Below are 27,775 nucleotides of genomic sequence, written 5' to 3' on the forward strand. Positions count from 1 at the left end.
CGCAATATTGCGAATACATTGGTCGCAATTTTAAGAAGCTAAGATACACTCCCAGTAGGCGTAGGCTTAGCGTGTGTAACTCTGCTAAATTCGCCTTGCGACCGATCAACTCGGAATGAGGGCCAATATGTGGGTTGGGGCTGCGTTACCGGCAGCCTGGATCCCGGCCGCAGAATGCCGGTGGGGAGGGTGAGCGGAATGAAGTCCTTTGCGGGCTTGCTGCGCTCACCACAGGTTCTATTTCCACTCTATGGGTGTCGTGGACACCCACGAGTGAGAATAGTCCCTTCTAGTGCGCATGCCAACTGTCAGTGTTTTGAGGCTTCGGGATGCAGGGGAAGTTATTGTGACCATCGGTCATATAACTACATCCCGAATATGTATATTTCTCTATCATCCATAAGGGATACTGGGAACACTTAGTACGATGGGGTATAGATGGGGTCTAAAGGAGCCGGTGCACTTTAATTTTTTTCAACAGGGTGTGCTGGCTCCTCCCCTCTATGCCCCCTTCCTCACAGCTCAGTTTAGAAAAATGTGCCCTCAGGGGAGGATGCACATTCTGGAGCTCCAGAGAGTTTTTCTTCAGTTTTTCTCTAACGTCCTAGTGGATACTGGGAATGTACTTAGTACCATGGGGTATATATCGGGTCCATTGGAGCCTGGCACTTTAAAAAATCATTAGTGTGTGTTGGCTCCTCCCCTCCTAGCAGACACAGTTTAGAAAAATGTGTCCGAGGAGCTGGGTGCATTCTCTGGAGCTCCAGAGAGTTATCTTCAGAATTTGTTAGTTTAATATTTTCAGGCAGCACTGGTTGGCAACCAGTCTGCCTGCGTCGTGGGACTTGGGGGGGGACCAACTTAATAGAGAGTTAATGGTTCGTATCCCCGCTGACAGGACACTGAGCTCCTGAGGCGCTGTTTCTCATGTCCCAGGGTTTGAGCCCACGCCGGCAGTATGCCGGCACCCCTAACAGATGCTGAATAGACGCAGTGTGGTGAGTACTACACCGGGGTCCCGGTTAGCAGGTCCCCGGTGACAATGGCGGCATTAGGGCACGGCGGTCGCGGGCCTCGAGCTGCTGTGCCCACCGCATACCCGTACTGGCGCATAGTAAAAGGGGGATTCTAATCTCTCTTTTTACACCATATTTGACATAAGATGCCAGTATAATCTTATAGAGAGCGTGCGCCATTGGAGGAGCGGGGCTTCCCGGAGAGCGGGACCAGAAGATGAAAGGCGCCATTTCCTGCTGCTGACTACATGCTGCACGCTGAGTCTGCTCCTCCACAGGGGCCACTGAACCATCAGTTATACTGGTACCAGGGGGTCTTTGAGAAGGGAGGAGCGCATAATATAGCGGTTACACCGCTGTGCTATTAGCAAGCTTATAAATATACCCAGCAGTATTGTGTGCTGGTCCCAATCCTCTCTGTGTCACTCCATTCAGGGCTGTCTGGGCTTATTGTGCTGTTTCACTAACGTGTGTCACTGCACTGTGTTATATCTCTGTGTTTTCTGCTGTAAGCATGTCTGGGGAAAAAAACTGTGTGTCCCTCTTGCAACTCCAAGTTTACACCCTCTTCACAGGGGTCACTACTGTGTACCCAGTGTTCTCTACCTTCACAAGGTAGTGGCTTGCAGGAACCAGCATAGTTACAATCATTCAAAACAATGATCACTAATATAAATTCAGAGTTAGCTCCTGCAAAGCATGAAAGGCAGACCCTGAAACAGTCTGTAGATGATTTCTTGGTTAAGACTGCTGATCACAGACCGGCTCCTCAGCCCCCTCTGGTGGTCTCTTATAAACGCACACTCTCACAGGTGCTCCAGTCTGACTCTGACACTGAAATACCAGAGTTAGATGAGGGAGAGATGGCGGTGGAAGATGACAATTCACTGTCCCCGGGGGTTGAGGCCCAGATTTATGCAATTAGAGATGTCCTCAACTTACAAGATAAGGAGACAGAACCAGAAGAGGAATTGTTTTTTTAATGTAAAACCAAAACCCTCTGTCACTTTCCCTATCTCAAAAGAATGAAACTCCCTCACAAAAGAGGTGTGGGTGAATCCTGACAAGAAATTTATTATTCCTAAGCGCTTACTAAACTCCTTTCCCTTTTCTGCTGAGGATAGGAAAATTTGGGAGAACCCACCGCCCGTGGATACTTCAGTGTCTAGGCTGTCACGTAAAATCGTACTGCCTGTACCTGGGGCTACTTCCCTCAAATACCCAGCTGACCGCAAAATTGAGACTACACTCAAATCACTATGTACTGCAGTGGGCGTAGCCTTACGCCCCACTATTGCTTATGGCTAGATATCTAGGGCCATTGTTAAATGGTCCGATAATATAATAAATGGGTTTGACTCCCTACCTCAGGATGAGATCATTACTCTGCTGCAGCACATTCAAGATGCTGCAAACTTTATGAGTGAGGCTGTTAAGGAATTATGTCTCATTAATGGCCGTTCCACAGCTATGGCGGAATCTGCTCGCAGAGCCCTGTTGCTGCAACATTGGTCAGCAGATGCTGATTCCAAAAAGGGGTGTTGAGAACCTTCCTTTTACAGGGGATGCCTTGTTTGGAGAAGAGCTAAACAAGTGGATATCTCAGGCGATGGCAGGTAAGTCTACCTACCTGCCGTCTGCTGCACCTCCTGCTAGACGTCCCTACCCTGGGCCCTCTCTGCAGTCCTTTCGTGTGGCAAAATTCGTAGGCAGAGCCAGAGGTGTGTCCAATGCTGCTAAAGGAACTTGCGGTAAGTCCCGTAAACCAGCAGCTACTGGAACTCTGGACCAGGCCTCCGGATCCTCATCCACAAAGCCATCCATGTGACAGTTGGCCCCAGCAGCAAGGCGACTTCCAGGTATGTGCTCGCCTTCAGCACTTCGCCCATGTGTGGGCAAAGTCCTGCCGGGATCCTTGGGTGAGGGAACTCATATCCCAATTATACCGGCTAGAATTTCAGGAACTACCTCCTCTCAGATTCTTCAAGTCGGCCTTACCAGCTTCACCTGTAGCAAGAGTTGCATTGCAAGTAGCCATTCAAAAACTGCTACACACAGAAGTTATTGTTCCAGTACCTCCTCCACTGCGAAAAAAGGGATTTTACTCAAGTCTCTTTGTGGTCTCGAAGCCGGACGGCTCGGCACGGGCAATCTTGAATCTCAAATCCCTGAACCCGAATCTTCGGGTGTTCAAATTCAAGATGGAATCCCTAAGGGCAGTGATCTCCGGTCTGGAGGAGGGGGAGTTCCTGGTATCTTTGGATATCAAGGATGCATACCTTCATATCCCGATATGGCCGCGCCATCAGGCATACCTTCGGTTCGCCGTATTGGATCAACACTTCCAGTTCCAGGCCTTACCCTTTGTCCTCTCCACAGCTCCAATGGTGTTCACAAAAGTCATAGCGGAGATGATGCTACAGTTGCGCATGATGGGAGTCAACATAGGGGCTAATTCAGACCTGTTCGCTGCTGTGCGTTTTCGCCACTCCCACTCATCCCAAGAATCCTAAAGCTCATAAGGAGAACAAGGGTTCAAGCGATCCTCATTGCTCCAGACTGGCTGAGAAGGGCTTGGTACGCGGACCTTCTGGATCTACTACAAGAAGAGCCGAGGCCCCTTCCTCTTCGAGAGGACCTGCTGCAGCAGGGGCCGTTCGCCTATCAGGACTTACCAGGGCTACGTTTGACGGCATGGAGGTTGAACGCCAGATTCTTGCTCGGAAGGGCATTCCGAACAAGGTTATTCCTACCCTGATACAGGCTAGGTAAGGAGTAATGTCTAAACATTACCATTGTATTTGTAAAAAATATGTGTCTTGGAGTGAGTCCAAGAGGTTTCCTACGGTGGAGTTTCAACTGAGACGGTTTCTCCTCTTCCTACAGGCAGGAGTGGATATGGGCCTGAGGCTGGGACCTGTGAAGGTCCAGATTTCGCCCTATCCATTTTCTTCCAGAAACAATTGGATGCCCTCCCTGAGGTTCAGACCTTTTTGAAGGGAGTTCTGCACATCCGGCCTCCCTTTGTACCCAGGGCCGGTGCAAGGCTTCTCGGCACCCTAGGCAAAACTTCTGCCTGCTGCTTCCCCCCCCCCCCCCCCCCCCCCTCTCACACTACACACACCCACCCGCCCCTCAGGTAAAAGTGCGGCAGTGGCTTCTTAGAAGTTCCACAGCTGTCAAAAAGAGATCGTCCCCTAAAAAAAAAATATGTAAAAAAAGACACGCTTACTGACACAGATTCCGCTGACACATACACACTTACTGACACAGATACACTACCACCACTTACTGACACAGACATCACTTGTTGGCACATACATACTTACTGACAGACACCCCCTAACTGATATAGACACTAGTTACTGGCAGATACCTCTGGGGGGGGGGAGCGGGAGACCAATTGCGGGGGGGGAGGGGGTGGAGATATGCGTGAGGGGAGCGAGTAACATTGAGGAGCCCAATCGCAGGGGGGGGGGGGGGGGGGGGGGATAGCGGGCAACATGACACGGGAGCCAATAACGGGGGGAGCTGCCAGCTGGTAATATGCCGGACTCGGGAGCCTAAAAACGGTTGGGGGCATTCCACTATGTGGCCAGGTATATCTATGCCGGGTGGGTGCTATGCTATCGGCGGAGGTGGGGGGCGGCAGGATTGCAGAAACAGGAGTAAGGACAGACAGTGTTTAGAAAGGAATCGATGCATTATTCACTGACTCACATTGAACACAGACTCGGTGGGCGCCCACAACATCTCTGGCTGCTCTTCGACTTGTCTCTTAAAGAAGAGGAGGAGCTTGGCTTAACTGAGGCGAGGCAGGGTGATAAAGAAAGCGTTCTAGCTTTCATTCAGTGTGCGGTGCTGCCCTCCAGTGGTCGCCGCCCATAGGCAGCTGCCTAAAGCTGCCTAGTGGTAGTGCCGGCCCTGTTTGTACCGCCTATGGCGCCATGGGATCTTAACGTGGTGTTGCAGTTTCTCCAGTCGGACTGGTTTGAACCTCTGCAAGAGGTAGAGGTCAACCGAAGATTGAGTCGGCAATTCATATCAACCAACCTATTGTGGTGCCAGTTGCTACTGACTCCTCAATTACATCAAAGTCCTTGGATGTTGTAAGGGCTCTGAAGATCTATGTGAAGAGGACTGCTCCTCACAGAAAATTGGACTCTCTTTTTGTCCTTTATGATCCCAAGAAAATTGGTTGTCCTGCTTCTAAGCAGACGATCTCTCACTAGATCAGGTTCACTATCCAGCATGCGTATTCTATGGTGGGATTGCCGTGTCCTACGTCTGTCAAGGCCCACTCTACTCGTAAGGTGGGGTCTTCCTGGGCGGCTGCCCGGGGTGTCTTGGCATTGCAACTTTGCCGAGCAGCGACTTGGTCTGGGTCGAACACGTTTGCAAAGTTCTACAAGTTCAATACTTTGGCCTCTGATGATCTGAAGTTCAGTCAATCAGTTTTGCAGGAGCCTTCGCGCTCTCCCTCCCGTTCTGGGAGCTTTGGTACATCCCCATGGTACTAATGTGGACCCCAGCATCCTCTAAGACGTAAGAGAAAATAGGATTTTAATTACCTACCAGTAAATCCTTTTCTCGTAGTCCGTAGTCGTTTTCCTACAGTTGTTATCTGGTTCAGTACAACTTTGTTGTTATGTACTGCATTATTACTGGGTAAGTAATGTTTCAGCTGTTGCTGAAGTTTTTCAAGCTCGTTAGCTTGATGTGCCTTGCATGTGTGAGCTGGTGTGAATCTCACCACTATCTGTGTATAATCCTTCTCTCGTAGTATGTCCGTCTCCTCGGGCACAGTTTCTAGACTGAGTCTGGTAGGAGGGGCATAGAGGGAGGAGCCAGCCCACACTATTAAACTCTTAAAGTGCCAGTGGCTCCTGGTGGACCCGTCTATACCCCATGGTACTAATGTGGACCCCAGCATCCTCTACGGACTACGAGAAAAGGATTTACCGGTAGGTAATTAAAATCCTATTATTCCTCCACAGCGCCAGATACATATATGCCCCACAGTGCCAGATACATATATGTCCCCATAGTGCCAGATACATATATGTCCCCACAGTGCCAGATACATATATGTCCCCACAGTGCCAGATACATATATGTCCCCACAGTGGCAGATACATATATGTCTCCATAGTGCCAGATACATATTTTCCTCCACAGTGCCAGATACATGTATGCCCCCACAGTGACAGATACATATATGTCCCCATAGTGCCAGATTGGCCCCCACTGCCATATACACATCTCCCCAGTGCCAGATATGCCCCCAGTGTAAGATATACCTGTGCCCCCAGTGCCAGATATTCCCCCAGTGCCAGATACACACATCCCCCAGTGCCAAATATGCCAACAGTGCCAGATATGCCCACAGTGCCAGATACACATGTCCCCCCAGTGCCAGATATGCCCCTAGTGCCAGATATGATCCCAGTGCCAGGTACACATGCCCCCCCCCCCCCCCCCCCAGTGCCAGATATGCCCCCAGTGCCAGATACACATGTCCCCCCAGTGCCAGATACCCCACTGCTAGCTACACGTCTCCCCACTGCCAGATACACATGTCCCCCCAGTGCCAGATATGCCCCCAGTGCCAAATATGCCCCCATTGTCAGCTACACGTCTCCCCAGTGCCAGATATGCCCCCACTGCCAGCTACACGTCTCCCTAGTGCCAGATATGCCCAGTGCCAGATACACATGTCCCCCCAGTGCCAGATATGCCCCCAGTGCCAGATACACATGTCCCCCCAGTGCCAGATATGCCCCCAGTGCCAGATACACATCCCCCCAGTGCCAGATATGCTCCCAGTGCCAGAAACACATGTCCCCCCAGTGCCAGTTATGCCTCCAGTGCCAGATACACGTCCCCCCAGTGCCAGATAAGCCCCCAGTGTAAGATACACATGTCCCCACACTGCGCCCCCCCATGTGCTGCTCACCGCCGCGCTACTGCTCTCCTCAGTCTGCTGCCTTTGAGGGGAGGAGAGCGCAGCATGCGCTTGTCCTGCCACTCAGTCTCCACTCTCCGGCGGCGTTGTTTCTCTCTAATTAGGCGCCGGTCCGTGAGTGTGTTTCATGCACTGCAGAGTATTTTTCTTCCCCAGGGGGATCACTACAATGTACTCAGGATAGTACACATTCTCAGGCTAGTGGATCCAAACCAGCATGGTTGGATTCTCTAAAAGGGATGATCTCAAATATTTCTACTAAATTGTCCCATAATGAGAAAGAGACGCAACAATTAAGACAGTCTGTGGATGACCTGATGAATAGAGATTCAGTCCCATACCAGCGTCTCAGTCCCTTGCCATTTGTCCACAAAAGCGTACACTGGCCCAAATCTTGCAGGCTGACACTGATGATGATGTGTCAGACCCAGAGGAGGACTTAAGTGGAGGGGATGCAGCCCTGTCACATAACATAATTCCGTACTTGGACTGCCTGCTGATCAAGGCACCATCCAGGGAGAGGTTGTTAGACAACATTGCCCTCTCAACTCGACTACTCCGGCATCACGGGTGGATTCTGAACCTCCCAAAAACTCACCTGGAACTAACACAGAGGCTTCCGTTCCTGGGGATGATACTGGATATGGAGGCACAGAAGGTATTCCTTCCATTGGAAAAGGCATTGGTAATACAGTCGATGGTGCGGGGTGTCTTGAAACCAACCCGGATATCGGTGCATCTTTGCATTCGCCTTCTGGGGAAGATGGTAGCCCGCCTACGAGGCGCTACAGTTCGGAAGGTTTCACACAAGGCCCTTCCAGCTGGATCTGATAGACAAATGGTCCTGATTGCATCTTCACATGCACCAGAGGATATGTTTGTCGCCAAAAGCCAGGATTTCTCTTCTATGGTGGATTCAGACTTCTCACCTGACCGAGGGCCGAAGGTACGGGATTCAAAATTGGGTTCTGCTAACCACAGACGCAAGCCTCAGAGGTTGGGGAGCAGTCACCCCGGGGAAACTGGTTCCAAGGAAAATGGTCAAGTCAGGAAACCATTCTTCCAATCAACATTCTGGAACTAAGGGCCATATACAACGCCCTTCTACAGGCATCACATCTTCTTCAAGATCAAGCCATTCAAGTTCAGTCGGACAATGTGACGGCAGTAACATACATAAACTGACAAGGCGGAACAAAGAGCAGAGCAGCAATGTCAGAGGTCACAAGAATTCTCCTCTGGGCAGAAAGACACGCGGTGGCGTTGTCGGCAATCTTCATTCTGGGGGTAGACAACTGGGAAGCAGACTTCCTCAGCAGACATAACCTCTACCCAGGAGAGTGGGGCTTCCACCGGGAGGTGTTCGGGTGCTTGACATGTCGGTGGGGCATTCCACAAATCGACATGATGGCCTCTCTTCTAAACAAGAAACTCCAGCGGTATTGTTCCAGGTCGAGGGACCCACAGGCAGTGGCGGTGGACGCTCTGGCGTCTCCATGGGTCTACCAGATGGTGTATGTGTTTCCGCCACTTCCATTGATCCCAAAGATTCTTAAAAAGAATAAAAAGGGCAAAGGTTCAAGCAACTCTCATTGCTCTGGACTGGCCAAGATGGGCTTGGTACGCGGATCTACTGGACATGCTCCTGGAGGATCCATGGCCTCTACCTCTTTGAGAGGTTCTCCTGCAACAGGGACCGTTCGTCTAGCAAGACTTACCACGGCTACGTTTGACGGCATGGAAGTTGAGCGTCAAATTCTAGCCCGGAAAAGAATCCCGGAAAAGGTTATTCCGACTTTGATCCAAGCCAAAAAAGGGGTAACATCTAAGCATTACCACCGTATTTGAAAAAAATACGTCTCTTGGTGTGAGAACAGGAAATTTCCTGCGGTGGAATTTTAACTGGAACGTTTTCTGTTTTTTCTGCAGTGAGGTGTGGATGTGGGCCCTAAGCCTGGGCTCCATAAAAGTCCAGATTTCAGCCTTATCCATTTTCTTCCAGAAACAATTGACTTCCCTCCCTGAGGTTCAGACGTTGTTGAAGGGTGTTCTGCACATCCAACTGCCCTTTGTGCCTTCCACGTCACCTTGGGATCTCAACGTGGTGTTGCAGTTCCTCCAATCAGAATGATTTGAGCCCTTACAGGAGGTGGACGTAAAGTTTCTTACGTGGAAGACTGTCACACTGTTGGCCCTGACTTCAGCCAGGCGGGTGTCGGAACTGGGCGCATTGTCTCACAAGAGCCCCTATTTGATTTTTCATGAGGATAGAGCGGAACTCAGAACTCGTCAGTAATTTCTTCCAAAGGTGGTGTTTGCGTTTCCTATCAACCAACCTATTATTGTTCCGGTGGTTACCGACACTTCTTCTACCTCAAAGTCCTTAGATGTTGTGAGGGCTTTGCAGATTTATGTGAAGCGTACAGCTCGTCACAGAAAGTCGGACTGGCTGTTTGTTCTCTATGACCCCAATAAAATTAGGTGTCCTGCTTCAAAGCATTCTATTGCTCGCTGGATCAGGCTTACTATCCAGCATGCTTTCTCTACGGCAGGTTTGCCGGTTCCAAGATCTGTACAGGCCCACTCTACTAGGTCAGTGGGTTCTTCCTGGGCGGCTGCCCGAGGTGTCTCGGCTTTACAGCTCTGCCGAGCAGCTACTTGGTCGGGTTCGATCACTTTTGCTAAGTTCTACAAGTTCAATACTTTGGCCGCTGAGGACCTTCAATTTCAATCAGTTCTGCAGGAATCTCCACACTCTCCCACCTGGTTTGGGAGCTTTGGTACATCCCCATGGTACTAATGTGGACCCAGTATCCTCTAGAACGTAAGAGAAAATAGGATTTTAATTACCTACCAGTAAACCTTTTCTTGTAGTCTGTAGAGGATACTGGGTGCCCGCCCAGTGCTTTGTGTTTTCTGCACAGTTGCTTGGTTAAGTATTGTTGTTGGTTCAGCTGTTGCTGTTCCTGTTCAAGTTGGGTTAGCATGGCTTTCCTCATGGTTTGTGTGTGCTGGTTCAAATCTCACCACTGTCCTTTACAGCCTTCTCTCAAGGTATGTCCGTCTGCTTGGGCACAGTTTCTAGACTGAGTCTGGTAGGAGGGGCTTAGAGGGAGGAGCCAGCACACACTAATAATTTCTTAAAGTGCCCAACGCTCCTAGTGGACCCGTCTATACCCCATGGTACTAATGTGGACCCCAGTATCCTCTACGGACTACGAGAAAAGGATTTACCAGTAGGTAATTAAAATCCTATTTTATGTTGCAGCAGGAGCCTCCCGATGACCTGTTATTGCAGGTTGTTGCGTGACTCATGCCATACATACTTGGGCTGGTAATCTTCAGGAGGGCCTCACTGGGATAAGTCCCTGGCTGATATGGTGACGCAGATTCAGCACATCCAAGATTCTGCCCGCTTCCTCTGTGATACCATGAAAGGAATTGGCATTACAAATACCCGTACCTCTACCATGGTGGTTTCTGCATGAAGAGCATTGTGGTTGCGTGGGTGGCGGACACGGAGTCTAAAACGAGTGTGGAAGCTTTGCCCTTCACAGGTGATTGGCTGTGCGGATGTGAATTAGATACCTGGATTTCTAAGGCTACTGCTGAAAAGTCCACGTACCTCCCCTCTGCTGCTCCATCGGCTAGACGTTCTTACACTGGGCCTTCATTGCAGTCCTTTCGGACAGCATGCTTTAGGAGTAAGGCAAGAAGTGCCTCAAATGTATCACGAGGCTCCAGAGGTAACACGTAAAACTGCCACCACTGGGTCTCAGGATCAGGGCGTCAGCTCTGTCTCCTTAAAACCCTCCGCATGACGGTGTCCCTCCGCTCCAGGGGAATCTCAGTGTGAAAGCTTGTCTGAGATTCTTCATCTCCATTTGGAACAGCTCCTGCCAGGATGCCTTGGTAAAAGACCTGATCTCCCAGGACTACAAACTAGAGTTCGAAAGTTCTCCGACTCACAGGTTTTTCAAGTCGGGTTTACCGGCTTCAGAAACCATGCGCCTCACGCTACAGGAGGCCATTCAAAAGTTAGCTCAGACCCATGTCATTGTTCCTGTGCCACTTCAGCAACAAGGCGAGGGATACTATTCCAGACTTTTTGTGGTACCAAAACCAGACGGTTCAGTGAGGCCCATTTTGAACCTCAAATCGTTAAAAGCATAGCTGGGGTTTTTCCGGTTCAAAATGGAGTCTTTGAGAGCAGTTATCTCATGTCTGGAGGAGGGGGAGTTCTTGGTCTCTCTGCACATAAAGGATGCCTACCTCCATATTCCAATATGGCCGCTTCATCAGGCCTACCTCAAGTTTGCTCTGTTGGAGGAACACTACCAGTTCCAGGCTCTACCCTTCGGCCTATCCACAGCCCCAAGGGTCTTCACCAAAGTGATGGTGAAAATGATGTTCCAACTCAGGATTCAGGGCATGAACATTGTCTCCTACCTGGAGGATCTGCTGATCAAATCAAGATCAAAGGAACTACTGCTGGACAGCATCTGCCGCATGACATCCCTGTTGTCACACCACGGTTGGATTCTGAATTTTCAAAAATCCCACCTGGAGCCAATCCAGCATCTCCAGTTCCTCGGAATGATCCTGGACACGGTCACTCAGAAGGTCTTCCTTCCTGCAGACAAGGCGAAGGCACTTCAGGAGTTGGTTCGGGCAGTTCTGCAGCCAGACAGGGTCTCGGTACATCTTTGCACCCGTCTGATGGGAAAGATTGTGGCCTCCTTTGAGGCCATTCAATTTGGCAGATTCCATGCAAGGACATTCCAACTGGATCTCCTGAAGAAGTGGTCGGGTTCGCATCTGCAGATGCACCGGGTCATACGTCTCTCACCGCAGGCCAGGATTTCTTTCCTGTGGTGGTTGAAACCCTCCATCCTCTTTGAGGGGCGGAGCTTCGTAATCCAGGATTGGATTCTCTTGACCACGGACGCGAGCCTTCTGCCTGGGGAGCGGTCACCCAAGGGGCACAGTTTCAGGGCAGGTGGTCAAGCCTCGAAGCCTGCCTTCCTATAAACATACTGGAATTCAGAGCAATATACAGCGCTCTGCTGCAGGCTTCTCATCTGCTCCAAGGTCAAGCCATTCAAATTCAATCAGACAATGCCACGGCGGGGGCTTACGTCAATCGGCAAGGAGGGACGAAGAGCAGGGCCTGCATGCGGGAGGTATCCAAGATTCTCCTCTGGGTTGAAAGGAATGCAACGGCGGTATCAGCCATATTCATTCCAGGAGTAGACAACTGGGAGGCGGACTTCCTTTGTCATCGCGACCTACACCCAGGAGAGTGGGGTCTCCACCCGCAGGTATTTTGACTGATAACAGATCAGTGGGGCTGTCCGCAGATCGATCTGATGGCCTCTCGGCTCAACAACAAGCTTCAGTGCTATTGTTCCAGGATGAGGGCCCTCTGGCAGCGACAGTGGACGCAATGGCAACGCCATGGGTTTACCGGCAGGTGTACCTCTTTCCTCCAATTCCGTTGCTTCCTAGGGTTCTAAAAAGAATCAGAAGAGAGGGAGTTCAGGCAATTCTCATTGCCCCCGGCTGGCTTTAAAGGGTTTGGTACGCGGATCTTCTGGCCATGGCAATAGAAGACCCCTGGCCCCTGCCACTTCGGAAGGATCTTCTTCTGTAAATGCCATTTGTCTACCCGGGCTTACGGCGGCTTCGTTCAACGGCATGGTGGTTGAGCGGAACCTTCTAGCTGAGAAGGGAATTCCGGGTAAGGTTATTGCAACCATGATTCGAGCCAGGAAAGCTGTCACGTCAAAGCATTACCACCATATCTGGAAACTATACATATCCTGGTGTGAGGGCCGAAAATATCCACTTGCGGATTTCAACCTGGGCGCTTTTTGCGTTTCTTACAGGCTGGTGTGGATATGGGCCTGAGGTTGGGCTCTAAGGTTCAGATCTCGGCCTTGTCCATTGTCTTTCAGAAGAAATTGGCTGCTTTGCCTGAGGTACAGACGTTCCTGCAGGGTGTCCTTCACATCCAGCCTCCTTTTGTGCCACCCACGGCACCTTGGGATCTACACGTTGTTCTGACTTTTCTACAGTCCTCTTGGTTTGAACCTCTGATGTCAGTGGAGGACAAGTACCTTATGTGGAAAACGGTCATGCTCCTGGCCTTAGCTTCCGCTAGGCACGTTTCAGAACTTGGCGCTTTGTCCTGTAGGAGTCCCTACCTGGTCTTTCAAGAGTATAGAGCAGAACTCAGGACTCGACAACAGTTCCTGCCTAAGGTGGTTTCTGCATTCCACCTAAATCAGCCTATTGTGGTTCCAGCAGCTTCGGGCATTTCCTCAAATCCTGAGTCCTTGGATGTGGTGCGAGCCCTGAGGATTTACGTCAAGAGGACTGCTACTGTCCGAAAATCAGATTCCCTCTTTGTGCTGCTTCAAAACAGTCTATTGCCTGTTGGATTAGGCTTACTATTCAACAGGCCTACGCTTCGGCTGCCTTGCCTATTCCTCGGTCTGTCAAGGCCCACTATACCAGGTCTGTGAGTTCTTCCTGGGCGGCTGCCCGTGGTGTCTCAGCCTTGCAACTGTGCCGGGCCGCTACCTGGTCAGGGACAAACACGTTTGTAAAATTTTACAGGTTTGATACCCTGACTACTGAGGATGTCCAGTTTGGACGTACGGTGCTGCAGGCATCTCAGCATGTTCCCACCTGTTCTGGGAGCTTTGGGACGTCCCCATCATACTAAGGCCCTCATTCCGAGTTGATCGCTAGCTGCCACTGTTCGCTGCGTAGCGATCAGTAAAAAAAACTGCAAAACTGCGTATGCATATGCACCACAATGCACACGTGTGGCATACGGGTACAAAGAGCATCGTGGTTTTGCACAGGTTCTAGCGATGTTTTCAGTCGCTGTGCCGAACGCAAGGAGATTGATAGGAAGTGGGAGTTTCTGGGTGGCAACTGACCGTTTTCTGGGAGTGTTTGGAAAAACACAGGCGTGGTCGGGCGTTTGCTGGGCGGGTATCTGACGTCAATACCACGTCACTCGTCGCAGCAATCATTGCACAGAATAAGTAACTACAGGGCTGGTCGTGTTTTGCACAAAATGTGTTTTCAGGCGCTCTGCTGCACAAGCGATCGCACTCCTGCAAAGCGAAAATACACTCCCCCGTGGGCGGCGACTATGCGTTTGCACGGCTGCTAAAACTAGCTAGCGAGCGAACAACTCGGAATGAGGGCCATAGTGTCCCCAGTATCCCTTATGGATCATAGAGTCCATAAGGGATACTGGGCGTCCGCCTCTGTGCTTTGCCTTCCTGCAAGTTATTGTTCTTATGTGATGTTGGTTATGCAGCTGTTGCTGTTTTCTAGTTTCACTAGCTGTTGCTAGTGCGTTTGTTCTGCTGTGTGCTGGTTCGTTAATATCACCACCTATTGTATTTGTCATGTTTCCTTCTCAAGTATGTCCATCTCCTTCGGGCACAGTTTTCCTAGACTGGGCTGCGGGGGAGGGCATAGAGGGGAGTAGCCAGCACACCCTGTTGAAGAAATTTAAAGTGCACCTGCTCCTTTGGACCCCATCTATACCCCATCGTACTAAGTGTCCTTAGTATCCCTTATGTACTCGGAGAAAAGGATTTAACAGTAGATTGTTAGCTCTTCAGAGCAGGACCCTCTTTCCTCTTGTTATCTAAGCCCTCTTCTCGACACATTTCACTCGCAGCTCTCCCCTACTCCGCGTTTATTCTGCTAGTAAAAGCTCATCTCCATCTATGGCCATCAGCCCCTAGTAGTACGATGATCACTCCCTTGCTACTTACATCTTAGCTGTATTATGTATTGAGAATTGTGCTGCTCTCTGTTACCTGTACTCTATTTCTGTTATTTATTTACTGTAATGCTAAGTTTTGTCTCCTTGTACTGTCCTCTGTATGACGCTGCAAAACACTTGTGGCACCTTAGAAATAAAATGTAATAATAATACGAGTAGGTAATTAAAATCCTCTTATCTATGGATAGCATGAGTGCCCGAAACTGTATATATATAATTAAAATGTGTATTTGCCAAATGTTAACTATGATGCTGGCACAGTGTCTGGCCACTATAGCTTATCAATTATACATGGTGATATCTCATCTCCTCTTATCCTTACTGACTGTACTGTGTGATATCTCATCTCTTCTTATCCTTACTGACTGTACTGTGTGATATCTCATCTCCTCTTATCCTCACTGACTGTACTGTGTGATATCGCCTCTCCTCTTATCCTTACTGACTGTACTGTGTGATATCTCATCTCCTCTTATCCTTACTGACTGTACTGTGTGATATCTCATCTCCTCTTATCCTTACTGACTGTACTGTGTGATATCTCTTCTCCTCCTATCATTACTGACTGTACTGTGTGATATCTCATCTCCTCTTATCCTTACTGACTGTACCATGTGATATCTCATCTCCTCTTATCCTTACTGACTGTACTGTGTGATATCTCATCTCCTCTTATCCTTACTGACTGTACTGTGTGATATCTCATCTCCTCTTATCCTTACTGACTGTACTGTGTGATATCTCATCTCCTCTTATCCTCACTGACTGTACTGTGTGATATCTCATCTCCTCTTATCCTCACTGACTGTACTGTGTGATATCTCATCTCCTCTTATTCTTACTGACTGTACTGTGTGATAGCTCATCTCCTCTTACCCTTACTGACTGTACTGTGTGATATCTCATCTCCTCTTATCCTTACTGACTGTACTGTGTGATATCTCATCTCCTCTTATCCTTACTGACTGTACTGTGTGATATCTCATCTCCTCTTGTCCATACTGACTGTACCGTATGATATCTCATCTCCTCTTATCCTTACTGACTGTACTGTGTGATATCTCATCTCCTCTTATCCTTACTGACTGTACTGTGTGATATCTCATCTCCTCTTATCCTTACTGACTGCACCATGTGATATCTCATCTCCTCTTATCCTTACTGACTGTACTGTGTGATATCTCATCTCCTCTTATCCTTACTGACTGTACTGTGTGATATCTCATCTCCTCTTATCCTTACTGACTGTACTGTGTGATATCTCATCTCCTCTTATCCTTACTGACTGTACTGTGTGATATCTCTTCTCCTCTTATTCTTACTGACTGTACTGTGTGATATCTCATCTCCTCTTATCCATAGTGACTGTACTTTGTGATATCTCATCTCCTCTTATCCTTACTGACTGCACTGTGTGATATCTCATCTCCTCTTATCCATAGTGACTGTACTGTGTGATATCTCATCTCCTCTTATCCTTACTGACTGCACTGTGTGATATCTCATCTCCTCTTATCCTTACTGACTGTACTGTGTGATATCTCATCTCCTCTTATCCCTTACTGACTGTACTGTGTGATATCTCATCTCCTCTTATCCTTACTGACTGTACTGTGTGATATCTCATCTCCTGTTATCCTTACTGACTGTACTGTGTGATATCTCATCTCCTCTTATCCTTACTGACTGTACTGTGTGATATCTCATCTCCTCTTATCCTTACTGACTGCACCGTGTGATATCTCATCTCCTCTTATCCTTACTGACTGTACCGTGTGATATCTCATCTCCTCTTATCCTTACTGACTGTACTGTGTGATATCTCATCTCCTCTTATCCTTACTGACTGTACTGTGTGATATCTCAGCTCCTCTTATCCCTACTGACTGTACTGTATGATATCTCATCTCTTCTTACCCTTACTGACTGTACTGTGTGATATCTCATCTCTTCTTATCCTTACTGACTGTACTGTGTGATATCTCATCTCCTCTTATCCTTACTGACTGTACTGTGTGATATCTCTTCTCCTCTTATTCTTACTGACTGTACTGTGTGATATCTCATCTCCTCTTATCCATAGTGACTGTACTGTGTGATATCTCATCTCCTCTTATCCTTACTGACTGCACTGTGTGATATCTCATCTCAATCCAGCATCTCCAGTTCCTCGGAATGATCCTGGACACGGTCACTCAGAAGGTCTTCCTTCCTGCAGACAAGGCAAAGGCACTTCAGGAGTTGGTTCGGGCAGTTCTGCAGCCAGACAGGGTCTCGGTACATCTTTGCACCCGTCTGATGGGAAAGATTGTGGCCTCCTTTGAGGCCATTCAATTTGGCAGATTCCATGCAAGGACATTCCAACTGGATCTCCTGAAGAAGTGGTCGGGTTCGCATCTGCAGATGCACCGGGTCATACGTCTCTCACCGCAGGCCAGGATTTCTTTCCTGTGGTGGTTGAAACCCTCCATCCTCTTTGAGGGGCGGAGCTTCGTAATCCAGGATTGGATTCTCTTGACCACGGACGCGAGCCTTCTGCCTGGGGAGCGGTCACCCAAGGGGCACAGTTTCAGGGCAGGTGGTCAAGCCTCGAAGCCTGCCTTCCTATAAACATACTGGAATTCAGAGCAATATACAGCGCTCTGCTGCAGGCTTCTCATCTGCTCCAAGGTCAAGCCATTCAAATTCAATCAGACAATGCCACGGCGGGGGCTTACGTCAATCGGCAAGGAGGGACGAAGAGCAGGGCCTGCATGCGGGAGGTATCCAAGATTCTCCTCTGGGTTGAAAGGAATGCAACGGCGGTATCAGCCATATTAATTCCAGGAGTAGACAACTGGGAGGCGGACTTCCTTTGTCATCGCGACCTTCACCCAGGAGAGTGGGGTCTCCACCCGCAGGTATTTTGACTGATAACAGATCAGTGGGGCTGTCCACAGATCGATCTGATGGCCTCTCGGCTCAACAACAAGCTTCAGTGCTATTGTTCCAGGATGAGGGCCCTCTGGCAGCGACAGTGGACGCAATGGCAACGCCATGGGTTTACCGGCAGGTGTACCTCTTTCCTCCAATTCCGTTGCTTCCTAGGGTTCTAAAAAGAATCAGAAGAGAGGGAGTTCAGGCAATTCTCATTGCCCCCGGCTGGCTTTAAAGGGTTTGGTATGCGGATCTTCTGGCCATGGCAATAGAAGACCCCTGGCCCCTGCCACTTCGGAAGGATCTTCTTCTGTAAATGCCATTTGTCTACCCGGGCTTACGGCGGCTTCGTTCAACGGCATGGTGGTTGAGCGGAACCTTCTAGCTGAGAAGGGAATTCCGGGTAAGGTTATTGCAACCATGATTCAAGCCAGGAAAGCTGTCACGTCAAAGCATTACCACCATATCTGGAAACTATACATATCCTGGTGTGAGGGCCGAAAATATCCACTTGCGGATTTCAACCTGGGCGCTTTTTGCGTTTCTTACAGGCTGGTGTGGATATGGGCCTGAGGTTGGGCTCTAAGGTTCAGATCTCGGCCTTGTCCATTGTCTTTCAGAAGAAATTGGCTGCTTTGCCTGAGGTACAGACATTCCTGCAGGGTGTCCTTCACATCCAGCCTCCTTTTGTGCCACCCACGGCACCTTGGGATCTACACGTTGTTCTGACTTTTCTACAGTCCTCTTGGTTTGAACCTCTGATGTCAGTGGAGGACAAGTACCTTATGTGGAAAACGGTCATGCTCCGGCCAGGAGCTTCCGCTAGGCACGTTTCAGAACTTGGCGCTTTGTCCTGTAGGAGTCCCTACCTGGTCTTTCAAGAGTATAGAGCAGAACTCAGGACTCGACAACAGTTCCTGCCTAAGGTGGTTTCTGCATTCCACCTAAATCAGCCTATTGTGGTTCCAGCAGCTTCGGGCATTTCCTCAAATCCTGAGTCCTTGGATGTGGTGCGAGCCCTGAGGATTTACGTCAAGAGGACTGCTACTGTCCGAAAATCAGATTCCCTCTTTGTGCTGCTTCAAAACAGTCTATTGCCTGTTGGATTAGGCTTACTATTCAACAGGCCTACGCTTCGGCTGCCTTGCCTATTCCTCGGTCTGTCAAGGCCCACTATACCAGGTCTGTGAGTTCTTCCTGGGCGGCTGCCCGTGGTGTCTCAGCCTTGCAACTGTGCCGGGCCGCCACCTGGTCAGGGACAAACACGTTTGTAAAATTTTACAGGTTTGATACCCTGACTACTGAGGATGTCCAGTTTGGACGTACGGTGCTGCAGGCATCTCAGCATGTTCCCACCTGTTCTGGGAGCTTTGGGACGTCCCCATCATACTAAGGCCCTCATTCCGAGTTGATCGCTAGCTGCCACTGTTCGCTGCGTAGCGATCAGTAAAAAAAACTGCAAAACTGCGTATGCATATGCACCACAATGCACACGTGTGGCATACGGGTACAAAGAGCATCGTGGTTTTGCACAGGTTCTAGCGATGTTTTCAGTCGCTGTGCCGAACGCAAGGAGATTGATAGGAAGTGGGAGTTTCTGGGTGGCAACTGACCGTTTTCTGGGAGTGTTTGGAAAAACACAGGCGTGGTCGGGCGTTTGCTGGGCGGGTATCTGACGTCAATACCACGTCACTCGTCGCAGCAATCATTGCACAGAATAAGTAACTACAGGGCTGGTCGTGTTTTGCACAAAATGTGTTTTCAGGCGCTCTGCTGCACAAGCGATCGCACTCCTGCAAAGCGAAAATACACTCCCCCGTGGGCGGCGACTATGCGTTTGCACGGCTGCTAAAACTAGCTAGCGAGCGAACAACTCGGAATGAGGGCCATAGTGTCCCCAGTATCCCTTATGGATGATAGAGTCCATAAGGGATACTGGGCGTCCGCCTCTGTGCTTTGCCTTCCTGCAAGTTATTGTTCTTATGTGATGTTGGTTATGCAGCTGTTGCTGTTTTCTAGTTTCACTAGCTGTTGCTAGTGCGTTTGTTCTGCTGTGTGCTGGTTCGTTAATATCACCACCTATTGTATTTGTCATGTTTCCTTCTCAAGTATGTCCATCTCCTTCGGGCACAGTTTTCCTAGACTGGGCTGCGGGGGAGGGCATAGAGGGGAGTAGCCAGCACACCCTGTTGAAGAAATTTAAAGTGCACCTGCTCCTTTGGACCCCATCTATACCCCATCGTACTAAGTGTCCTTAGTATCCCTTATGTACTCGGTGAAAAGGATTTAACAGTAGATTGTTAGCTCTTCAGAGCAGGACCCTCTTTCCTCTTGTTATCTAAGCCCTCTTCTCGACACATTTCACTCGCAGCTCTCCCCTACTCCGCGTTTATTCTGCTAGTAAAAGCTCATCTCCATCTATGGCCATCAGCCCCTAGTAGTACGATGATCACTCCCTTGCTACTTACATCTTAGCTGTATTATGTATTGAGAATTGTGCTGCTCTCTGTTACCTGTACTCTATTTCTGTTATTTATTTACTGTAATGCTAAGTTTTGTCTCCTTGTACTGTCCTCTGTATGACGCTGCAAAACACTTGTGGCACCTTAGAAATAAAATGTAATAATAATACGAGTAGGTAATTAAAATCCTCTTATCTATGGATAGCATGAGTGCCCGAAACTGTATATATATAATTAAAATGTGTATTTGCCAAATGTTAACTATGATGCTGGCACAGTGTCTGGCCACTATAGCTTATCAATTATACATGGTGATATCTCATCTCCTCTTATCCTTACTGACTGTACTGTGTGATATCTCATCTCTTCTTATCCTTACTGACTGTACTGTGTGATATCTCATCTCCTCTTATCCTCACTGACTGTACTGTGTGATATCGCCTCTCCTCTTATCCTTACTGACTGTACTGTGTGATATCTCCTCTCCTCTTATCCTTACTGACTGTACTGTGTGATATCTCATCTCCTCTTATCCTTACTGACTGTACTGTGTGATATCTCTTCTCCTCCTATCATTACTGACTGTACTGTGTGATATCTCATCTCCTCTTATCCTTACTGACTGTACCATGTGATATCTCATCTCCTCTTATCCTTACTGACTGTACTGTGTGATATCTCATCTCCTCTTATCCTTACTGACTGTACTGTGTGATATCTCATCTCCTCTTATCCTTACTGACTGTACTGTGTGATATCTCATCTCCTGGTATCCTTACTGACTGTACTGTGTGATATCTCATCTCCTCTTATCCTTACTGACTGTACTGTGTGATATCTCATCTCCTCTTATCCTTACTGACTGCACCGTGTGATATCTCATCTCCTCTTATCCTTACTGACTGTACTGTGTGATATCTCATCTCCTCTTATCCTTACTGACTGCACCGTGTGATATCTCATCTCCTCTTATCCTTACTGACTGTACTGTGTGATATCTCATCTCCTCTTATCCTTACTGACTGTACTGTGTGATATCTCATCTCCTCTTATCCTTACTGACTGCACCGTGTGATATCTCATCTCCTCTTATCCTTACTGACTGTACTGTGTGATATCTCATCTCCTCTTATCCTTACTGACTGCACCGTGTGATATCTCATCTCCTCTTATCCTTACTGACTGTACTGTGTGATATCTCATCTCCTCTTATCCTTACTGACTGTACTGTGTGATATCTCATCTCCTCTTATCCTTACTGACTGCACCGTGTGATATCTCATCTCCTCTTATCCTTACTGACTGTACTGTGTGATATCTCATCTCCTCTTATCCTTACTGACTGCACCGTGTGATATCTCATCTCCTCTTATCCTTACTGACTGCACCGTGTGATATCTCATCTCCTCTTATCCTTACTGACTGTACTGTGTGATATCTCAGCTCCTCTTATCCCTACTGACTGTACTGTATGATATCTCATCTCTTCTTACCCTTACTGACTGTACTGTGTGATATCTCATCTCCTCTTATCCTTACTGACTGTACTGTGTGATATCTCATCTCTTCTTATCCTTACTGACTGTACTGTGTGATATCTCATCTCCTCTTACCCTTACTGACTGTACTGTGTGATATCTCATCTCTTCTTATCCTTACTGACTGTACTGTGTGATATCTCATCTCTACTTATCCTTACTGACTATACTATGTTATATTTCAGCTCGTCCTGTGCTGGATAGAATACAGAGGACACAGAACTCTCTCTCTGTCGGTGACCAGATAGATCTGTCATGTAGAATTCATTCATTTTCCCCATCACAGATCACAGTTACATGGTACAAGGAAGATGAGACCATAAAAGACTCACACACCAGTAACGCCCTCCCTGAACCAAATGGCCTGTTTTATGTCACTAGCACTATGAAATTCCACCCGACAATAACGGACATGGGGAAGAGATTCAGGTGTGAAGTTCTACATGACAGTTTTGTAGAGCCTAGATATATCACATATACATTGTGTGACCTGAGTAAGTAGCAAAATATTTATATTTTTCTGTACTCTCTGTATATAACACAGCTGTCATTCTATATTGCACTATTACTGACTCCATACTGTACTGTATATAACACAGCTGTTATTCTATATACCACTATTACTGATTCCATACTGTACTGTATATAACACAGCTGTTATTCTATATCCCACTATTACTGACTCCATACTGTACTGTATATAACACAGCTGTTATTCTGTATCCCACTGTTATTGACTCCATACTGTACTGTATATAACACAGCTGTTATTCTATATCCCACTATTACTGACTCCATACTGTACTGTATATAACACAGCTGTTATTCCATATCCCACTGTTACTGACTCCATACTGTACTGTATATAACACAGCTGTTATTCCATATCCCACTGTTACTGACTCCATACTGTACTGTATATAACACAGCTGTTATTCTATATCCCACTGTTACTGACTCCATACTGTACTGTATATAACACAGCTGTTATTCTATATTCCACTATTACTGATTCCATACTGTATATAACACAGCTGCTATTCTATATCCCAGTATTACTGACTCCATACTGTACTGTATATAACACAGCTGTTATTATATATCCCACTATTACTGACTCCATACTGTACTGTATATACCACAGCTGTTATTCTATATCCAACTATTACTGACTCCATACTGTACTGTATATAACACAGCTGTTATTCCATATCCCACTGTTACTGACTCCATACTGTACTGTATATAACACATCTGTTATTCTATATCCCACTATTACTGACTCCATACTGTACTATATATAACACAACTGTTATTCTATATCCCAGTATTACTGACTCCACACTGTACTGTATATAACACAGCTGTTATTCTATATCCCACTATTACTGACTCCATACTGTACTATATATAACACAGCTGTTATTCTATATCCCACTATTACTGACTCCATACTGTACTGTATATTACACAGCTGTCATTCTATATCCCACTATTACTGATTCCATACTGTACTGTATATAACACAGCTGTTATTCCATATCCCACTGTTACTGACTCCATACTGTACTGTATATAACACAGCTGTTATTCTATATCCCACTATTACTGACTCCATACTGTACTGTATATTACACAGCTGTCATTCTATATCCCACTATTACTGATTCCATACTGTACTGTATATAACACAGCTGTTATTCCATATCCCACTGTTACTGACTCCATACTGTACTGTATATAACACAACTGTTATTCTATATCCCACTATTACTGACTCCATACTGTACTATATATAACACAGCTGTTATTCTATATCCCACTATTACTGACTCCATACTGTACTATATATAACACAGCTGTTATTCTATATCCCACTATTACTGACTCCATACTGTACTATATATAACACAGCTGTTATTCTATAGCCCACTGTTACTGACTCCATACTGTACTGTATATAACACAGCTGTTATTCTATATTCCACTATTACTGACTCCATACTGTTCCGTATATAACACAGCTGTTATTTTATATCCCACTGTTACTGACTCCATACAGTACTGTATATAACACAGCTGGTGTTATATACCCCACTGTTACTGACTCCATGCTGTACTGTATATAACACAGCTGTTATTCTATAGCCCACTGTTACTGACTCCATACTGTACTGTATATAACACAGCTGTTATTCTATATCCCACTATTACTGACTCCATACTGTACTGTATATAACACAGCTGTTATTCTATATCCCACTATTACTAACTCCATACTGTACCGTATATAACACAGCTGTTATTCCATTTCCCACTATTACTGACTCCGCACTGTACTGTATATAACACAGCTGTTATTCTATATTCCACTATTACTGATTCCATACTGTACTGTATATAACACAGCTGTTATTCCATATCCCACTGTTACTGACTCCATACTGTACTGTATATAACACAGCTGTTATTCTATATCCCACTATTACTGACTCCATACTGTACTGTATATTACACAGCTGTCATTCTATATCTCACTATTACTGACCCCATATTGTACCGTATATAAAACAGCTGTTATTCTATATCCAACTATTACTGACTCCATACTGTACTGTATATAACACAGCTGTTATTCTATATCCCACTGTTACTGACTCCATACTATACCGTATATAACACAGCTGTTATTCTATATCCCACTGTTACTGACTCCATACTATACCGTATATAACACAGCTGTTATTCTATATCCCACTGTTACTGACTCCATACTGTACTGTATATAACACAGCTGTTATTCTATATCCCACTATTACTGATTCCATACTGTACTGTATATAACACAGCTGTTATTCCATATCCCACTGTTACTGACTCCATACTGTACTGTATATAACACAGCTGTTATTCTATATCCCACTATTACTGACTCCATACTGTACTATATATAACACAGCTGTTATTCTATAGCCCACTGTTACTGACTCCATACTGTACTATATATAACACAGCTGTTATTCTATAGCCCACAGTTACTGACTCCATACTGTACTGTATATAACACAGCTGTTATTCTATATCCCACTATTACTGACTCCATACTGTACTATATATAACACAGCTGTTATTCTATAGCCCACTGTTACTGACTCCATACTGTACTGTATATAACACAGCTGTTATTCTATATTCCACTATTACTGACTCCATACTGTACCGTATATAACACAGCTGTTATTTTATATCCCACTGTTACTGACTCCATACAGTACTGTATATAACACAGCTGGTGTTATATACCCCACTGTTACTGACTCCATGCTGTACTGTATATAACACAGCTGTTATTCTATAGCCCACTGTTACTGACTCCATACTGTACTGTATATAACACAGCTGTTATTCTATATCCCACTATTACTAACTCCATACTGTACCGTATAAAACACAGCTGTTATTCCATTTCCCACTATTACTGACTCCGCACTGTACTGTATATAACACAGCTGTTATTCTATATCCCTCTGTCACTGACTCCATACTGTACTGTATATAACACAGCTGTTATTCTATATCCCACTGTCACTGACTCTATACTGTACTGTATATAACACAGCTGGTATTCTATATCCCACTGTTACTGACTCCATATTGTACCGTATATAACACAGCTGTTATTCTATATCCCACTATTACTGACTCCACACTGTACTGTATATAACACAACTGTTATTCTATATCCCACTATTACTGACTCCATACTGTACTATATATAACACAGCTGTTATTCCATATCCCATTGTTACTGACTCCATACTGTACTGTATATAACACAGCTGTTATTATATATCCCACTGTTACTGACTCCATACTGTACTGTATATAACACAGCTGTTATTCTATATCCCACTATTACTGACTCCACACTGTACTGTATATAACACAGCTGTTATTTTATATCCCACTGTTACTGAATCCATACTGTACTGTATATAACACAACTGTTATTCTATATCCCACTATTACTAATTCCATACTGTACTGTATATAACACAACTGTTATTCCATATCCCACTATTACTGACTCCATACTGTACCGTATATAACACAGCTGTTATTCTATATCCAACTATTACTGACTCCATACTGTACTATATATAACACAGCTGTTATTCTATATCCCACTATTACTGACTCCATACTGTACTGTATATAACACAGCTGTTATTCTATATCCCACTATTACTGACTCCACACTGTACTGTATATAACACAGCTGTTATTCTATATCCCACTATTACTGACTCCATACTGTACTGTATATAACACAGCTGTTATTCTGTATCCCACTGTTACTGATTCCATACTGTACTGTATATAACACAGCTGTTATTATATATCCCACTATTACTGACTACATGCTGTACTGTGTATAACACAGCTGTTATTCTATATCCCACTATTACTTACTCCATACTGTACTGTATATAACACAGCTGTTATTCTATATCCCACTATTACTGATTCCATACTGTACTATATATAACACAGCTGTTATTCTATATCCCACTGTCACTGACTCCATACTGTACTGTATATAACACATCTATTATTCTATATCCCACTATTACTGACTCCATACTGTACTGTATATAACACAGCTGTTATTCTATATACCACTGTTACTGACTCCATACTGTACTGTATATAACACAGCAGTTATTCTATATCCCACTGTTACTGACTCCATACTGTACTGTATATAACACAGCTGTTATTCTATATTCCACTATTACTGACTCCATACTGTACTGTATATAACACAGCTGTTATTCTATATCCCACTGTTACTGACTCCACACTGTACTGTATATAACACAACTGTTATTCTATATCTCACTATTACTGACTCCATACTGTACTGTATATAACACTACTGTTATTCCATATCCCACTATTACTGACTCCATACTGTACCGTATATAACACAACTGTTATTTCATATCCCACTATTACTGACTCCATACTGTACTATATATAACACAGCTGTTATTCTATATCCCACTATTACTGACTCCATACTGTACTGTATATAACACAGCTGTTATTCTATATCCCACTATTACTGACTCCACACTGTACTGTATATAACACAGCTATTATTCTATATCCCACTATTACTGACTCCATACTGTACTGTATATTACACAGCTGTCATTCTATATCTCACTATTACTGACCCCATATTGTACCGTATATAAAACAGCTGTTATTCTATATCCAACTATTACTGACTCCATACTGTACTATATATAACACAGCTGTTATTCTATATCCCACTATTACTGACTCCATACTGTACTGTATATAACATGGCTGTTATTCTATATCCCACTATTACTGACTCCATACTGTACTGTATATAACACAACTGTTATTCTATATACCACTATTACTGACTCCATACTGTACTGTATATAACACAGCTGTTATTCCATATCCCACTATTACTGACTCCATACTGTACTGTATATAACACAACTGTTATTCTATATACCACTATTACTGACTCCATACTGTACTGTATATAACACAACTGTTATTCTATATACCACTATTACTGACTCCATACTGTACTGTATATAACACAGCTGTTATTCTATATCCCTCTGTCACTGACTCCATACTGTACTGTATATAACACAGCTGTTATTCTATATTCCACTATTAATGACTCCATACTGTACTGTATATAACACAGCTGTTATTCTATATTCCACTATTACTGTCTCCATACTGTACTGTATATAACACAGCTGTTATTCTATATCCCAGTATTACTGATTCCATACTGTACTCTATATAACACAGCTGTTATTCTATATCCCACTATTACTGACTCCACACTGTACTGTATATACCACAGCTGTTATTCCATATCCCACTATTAGTGACTCCATACTGTACTGTATATAACACAGCTGTTATTCTATATTCCACTGTCACTGACTCCATACTGTACTGTATATAACACAGCTGTTATTCTATATCCCACTATT

General features: G+C 45.8%; 1 protein-coding gene across 1 annotated transcript in view; it reads left to right on the forward strand.

The window, feature by feature from the left end:
- LOC134968631 (uncharacterized) overlaps positions 1-22,215 on the forward strand; it is a 99,731-nt gene extending 77,516 nt beyond the window's left edge. Inside the window, exon 8 of the mRNA XM_063944163.1 lies at positions 21,899-22,215. Coding sequence (XP_063800233.1) covers positions 21,899-22,215 — 317 coding nt within the window. The remainder of the gene's footprint in view (positions 1-21,898) is intronic.
- Positions 22,216-27,775: the final 5,560 nt, after the last annotated feature.

Source organism: Pseudophryne corroboree, chromosome 11, assembly GCF_028390025.1.
Source record: "Pseudophryne corroboree isolate aPseCor3 chromosome 11, aPseCor3.hap2, whole genome shotgun sequence".
In the NCBI taxonomy this organism is placed as follows: Eukaryota; Metazoa; Chordata; class Amphibia; order Anura; family Myobatrachidae; genus Pseudophryne; species Pseudophryne corroboree.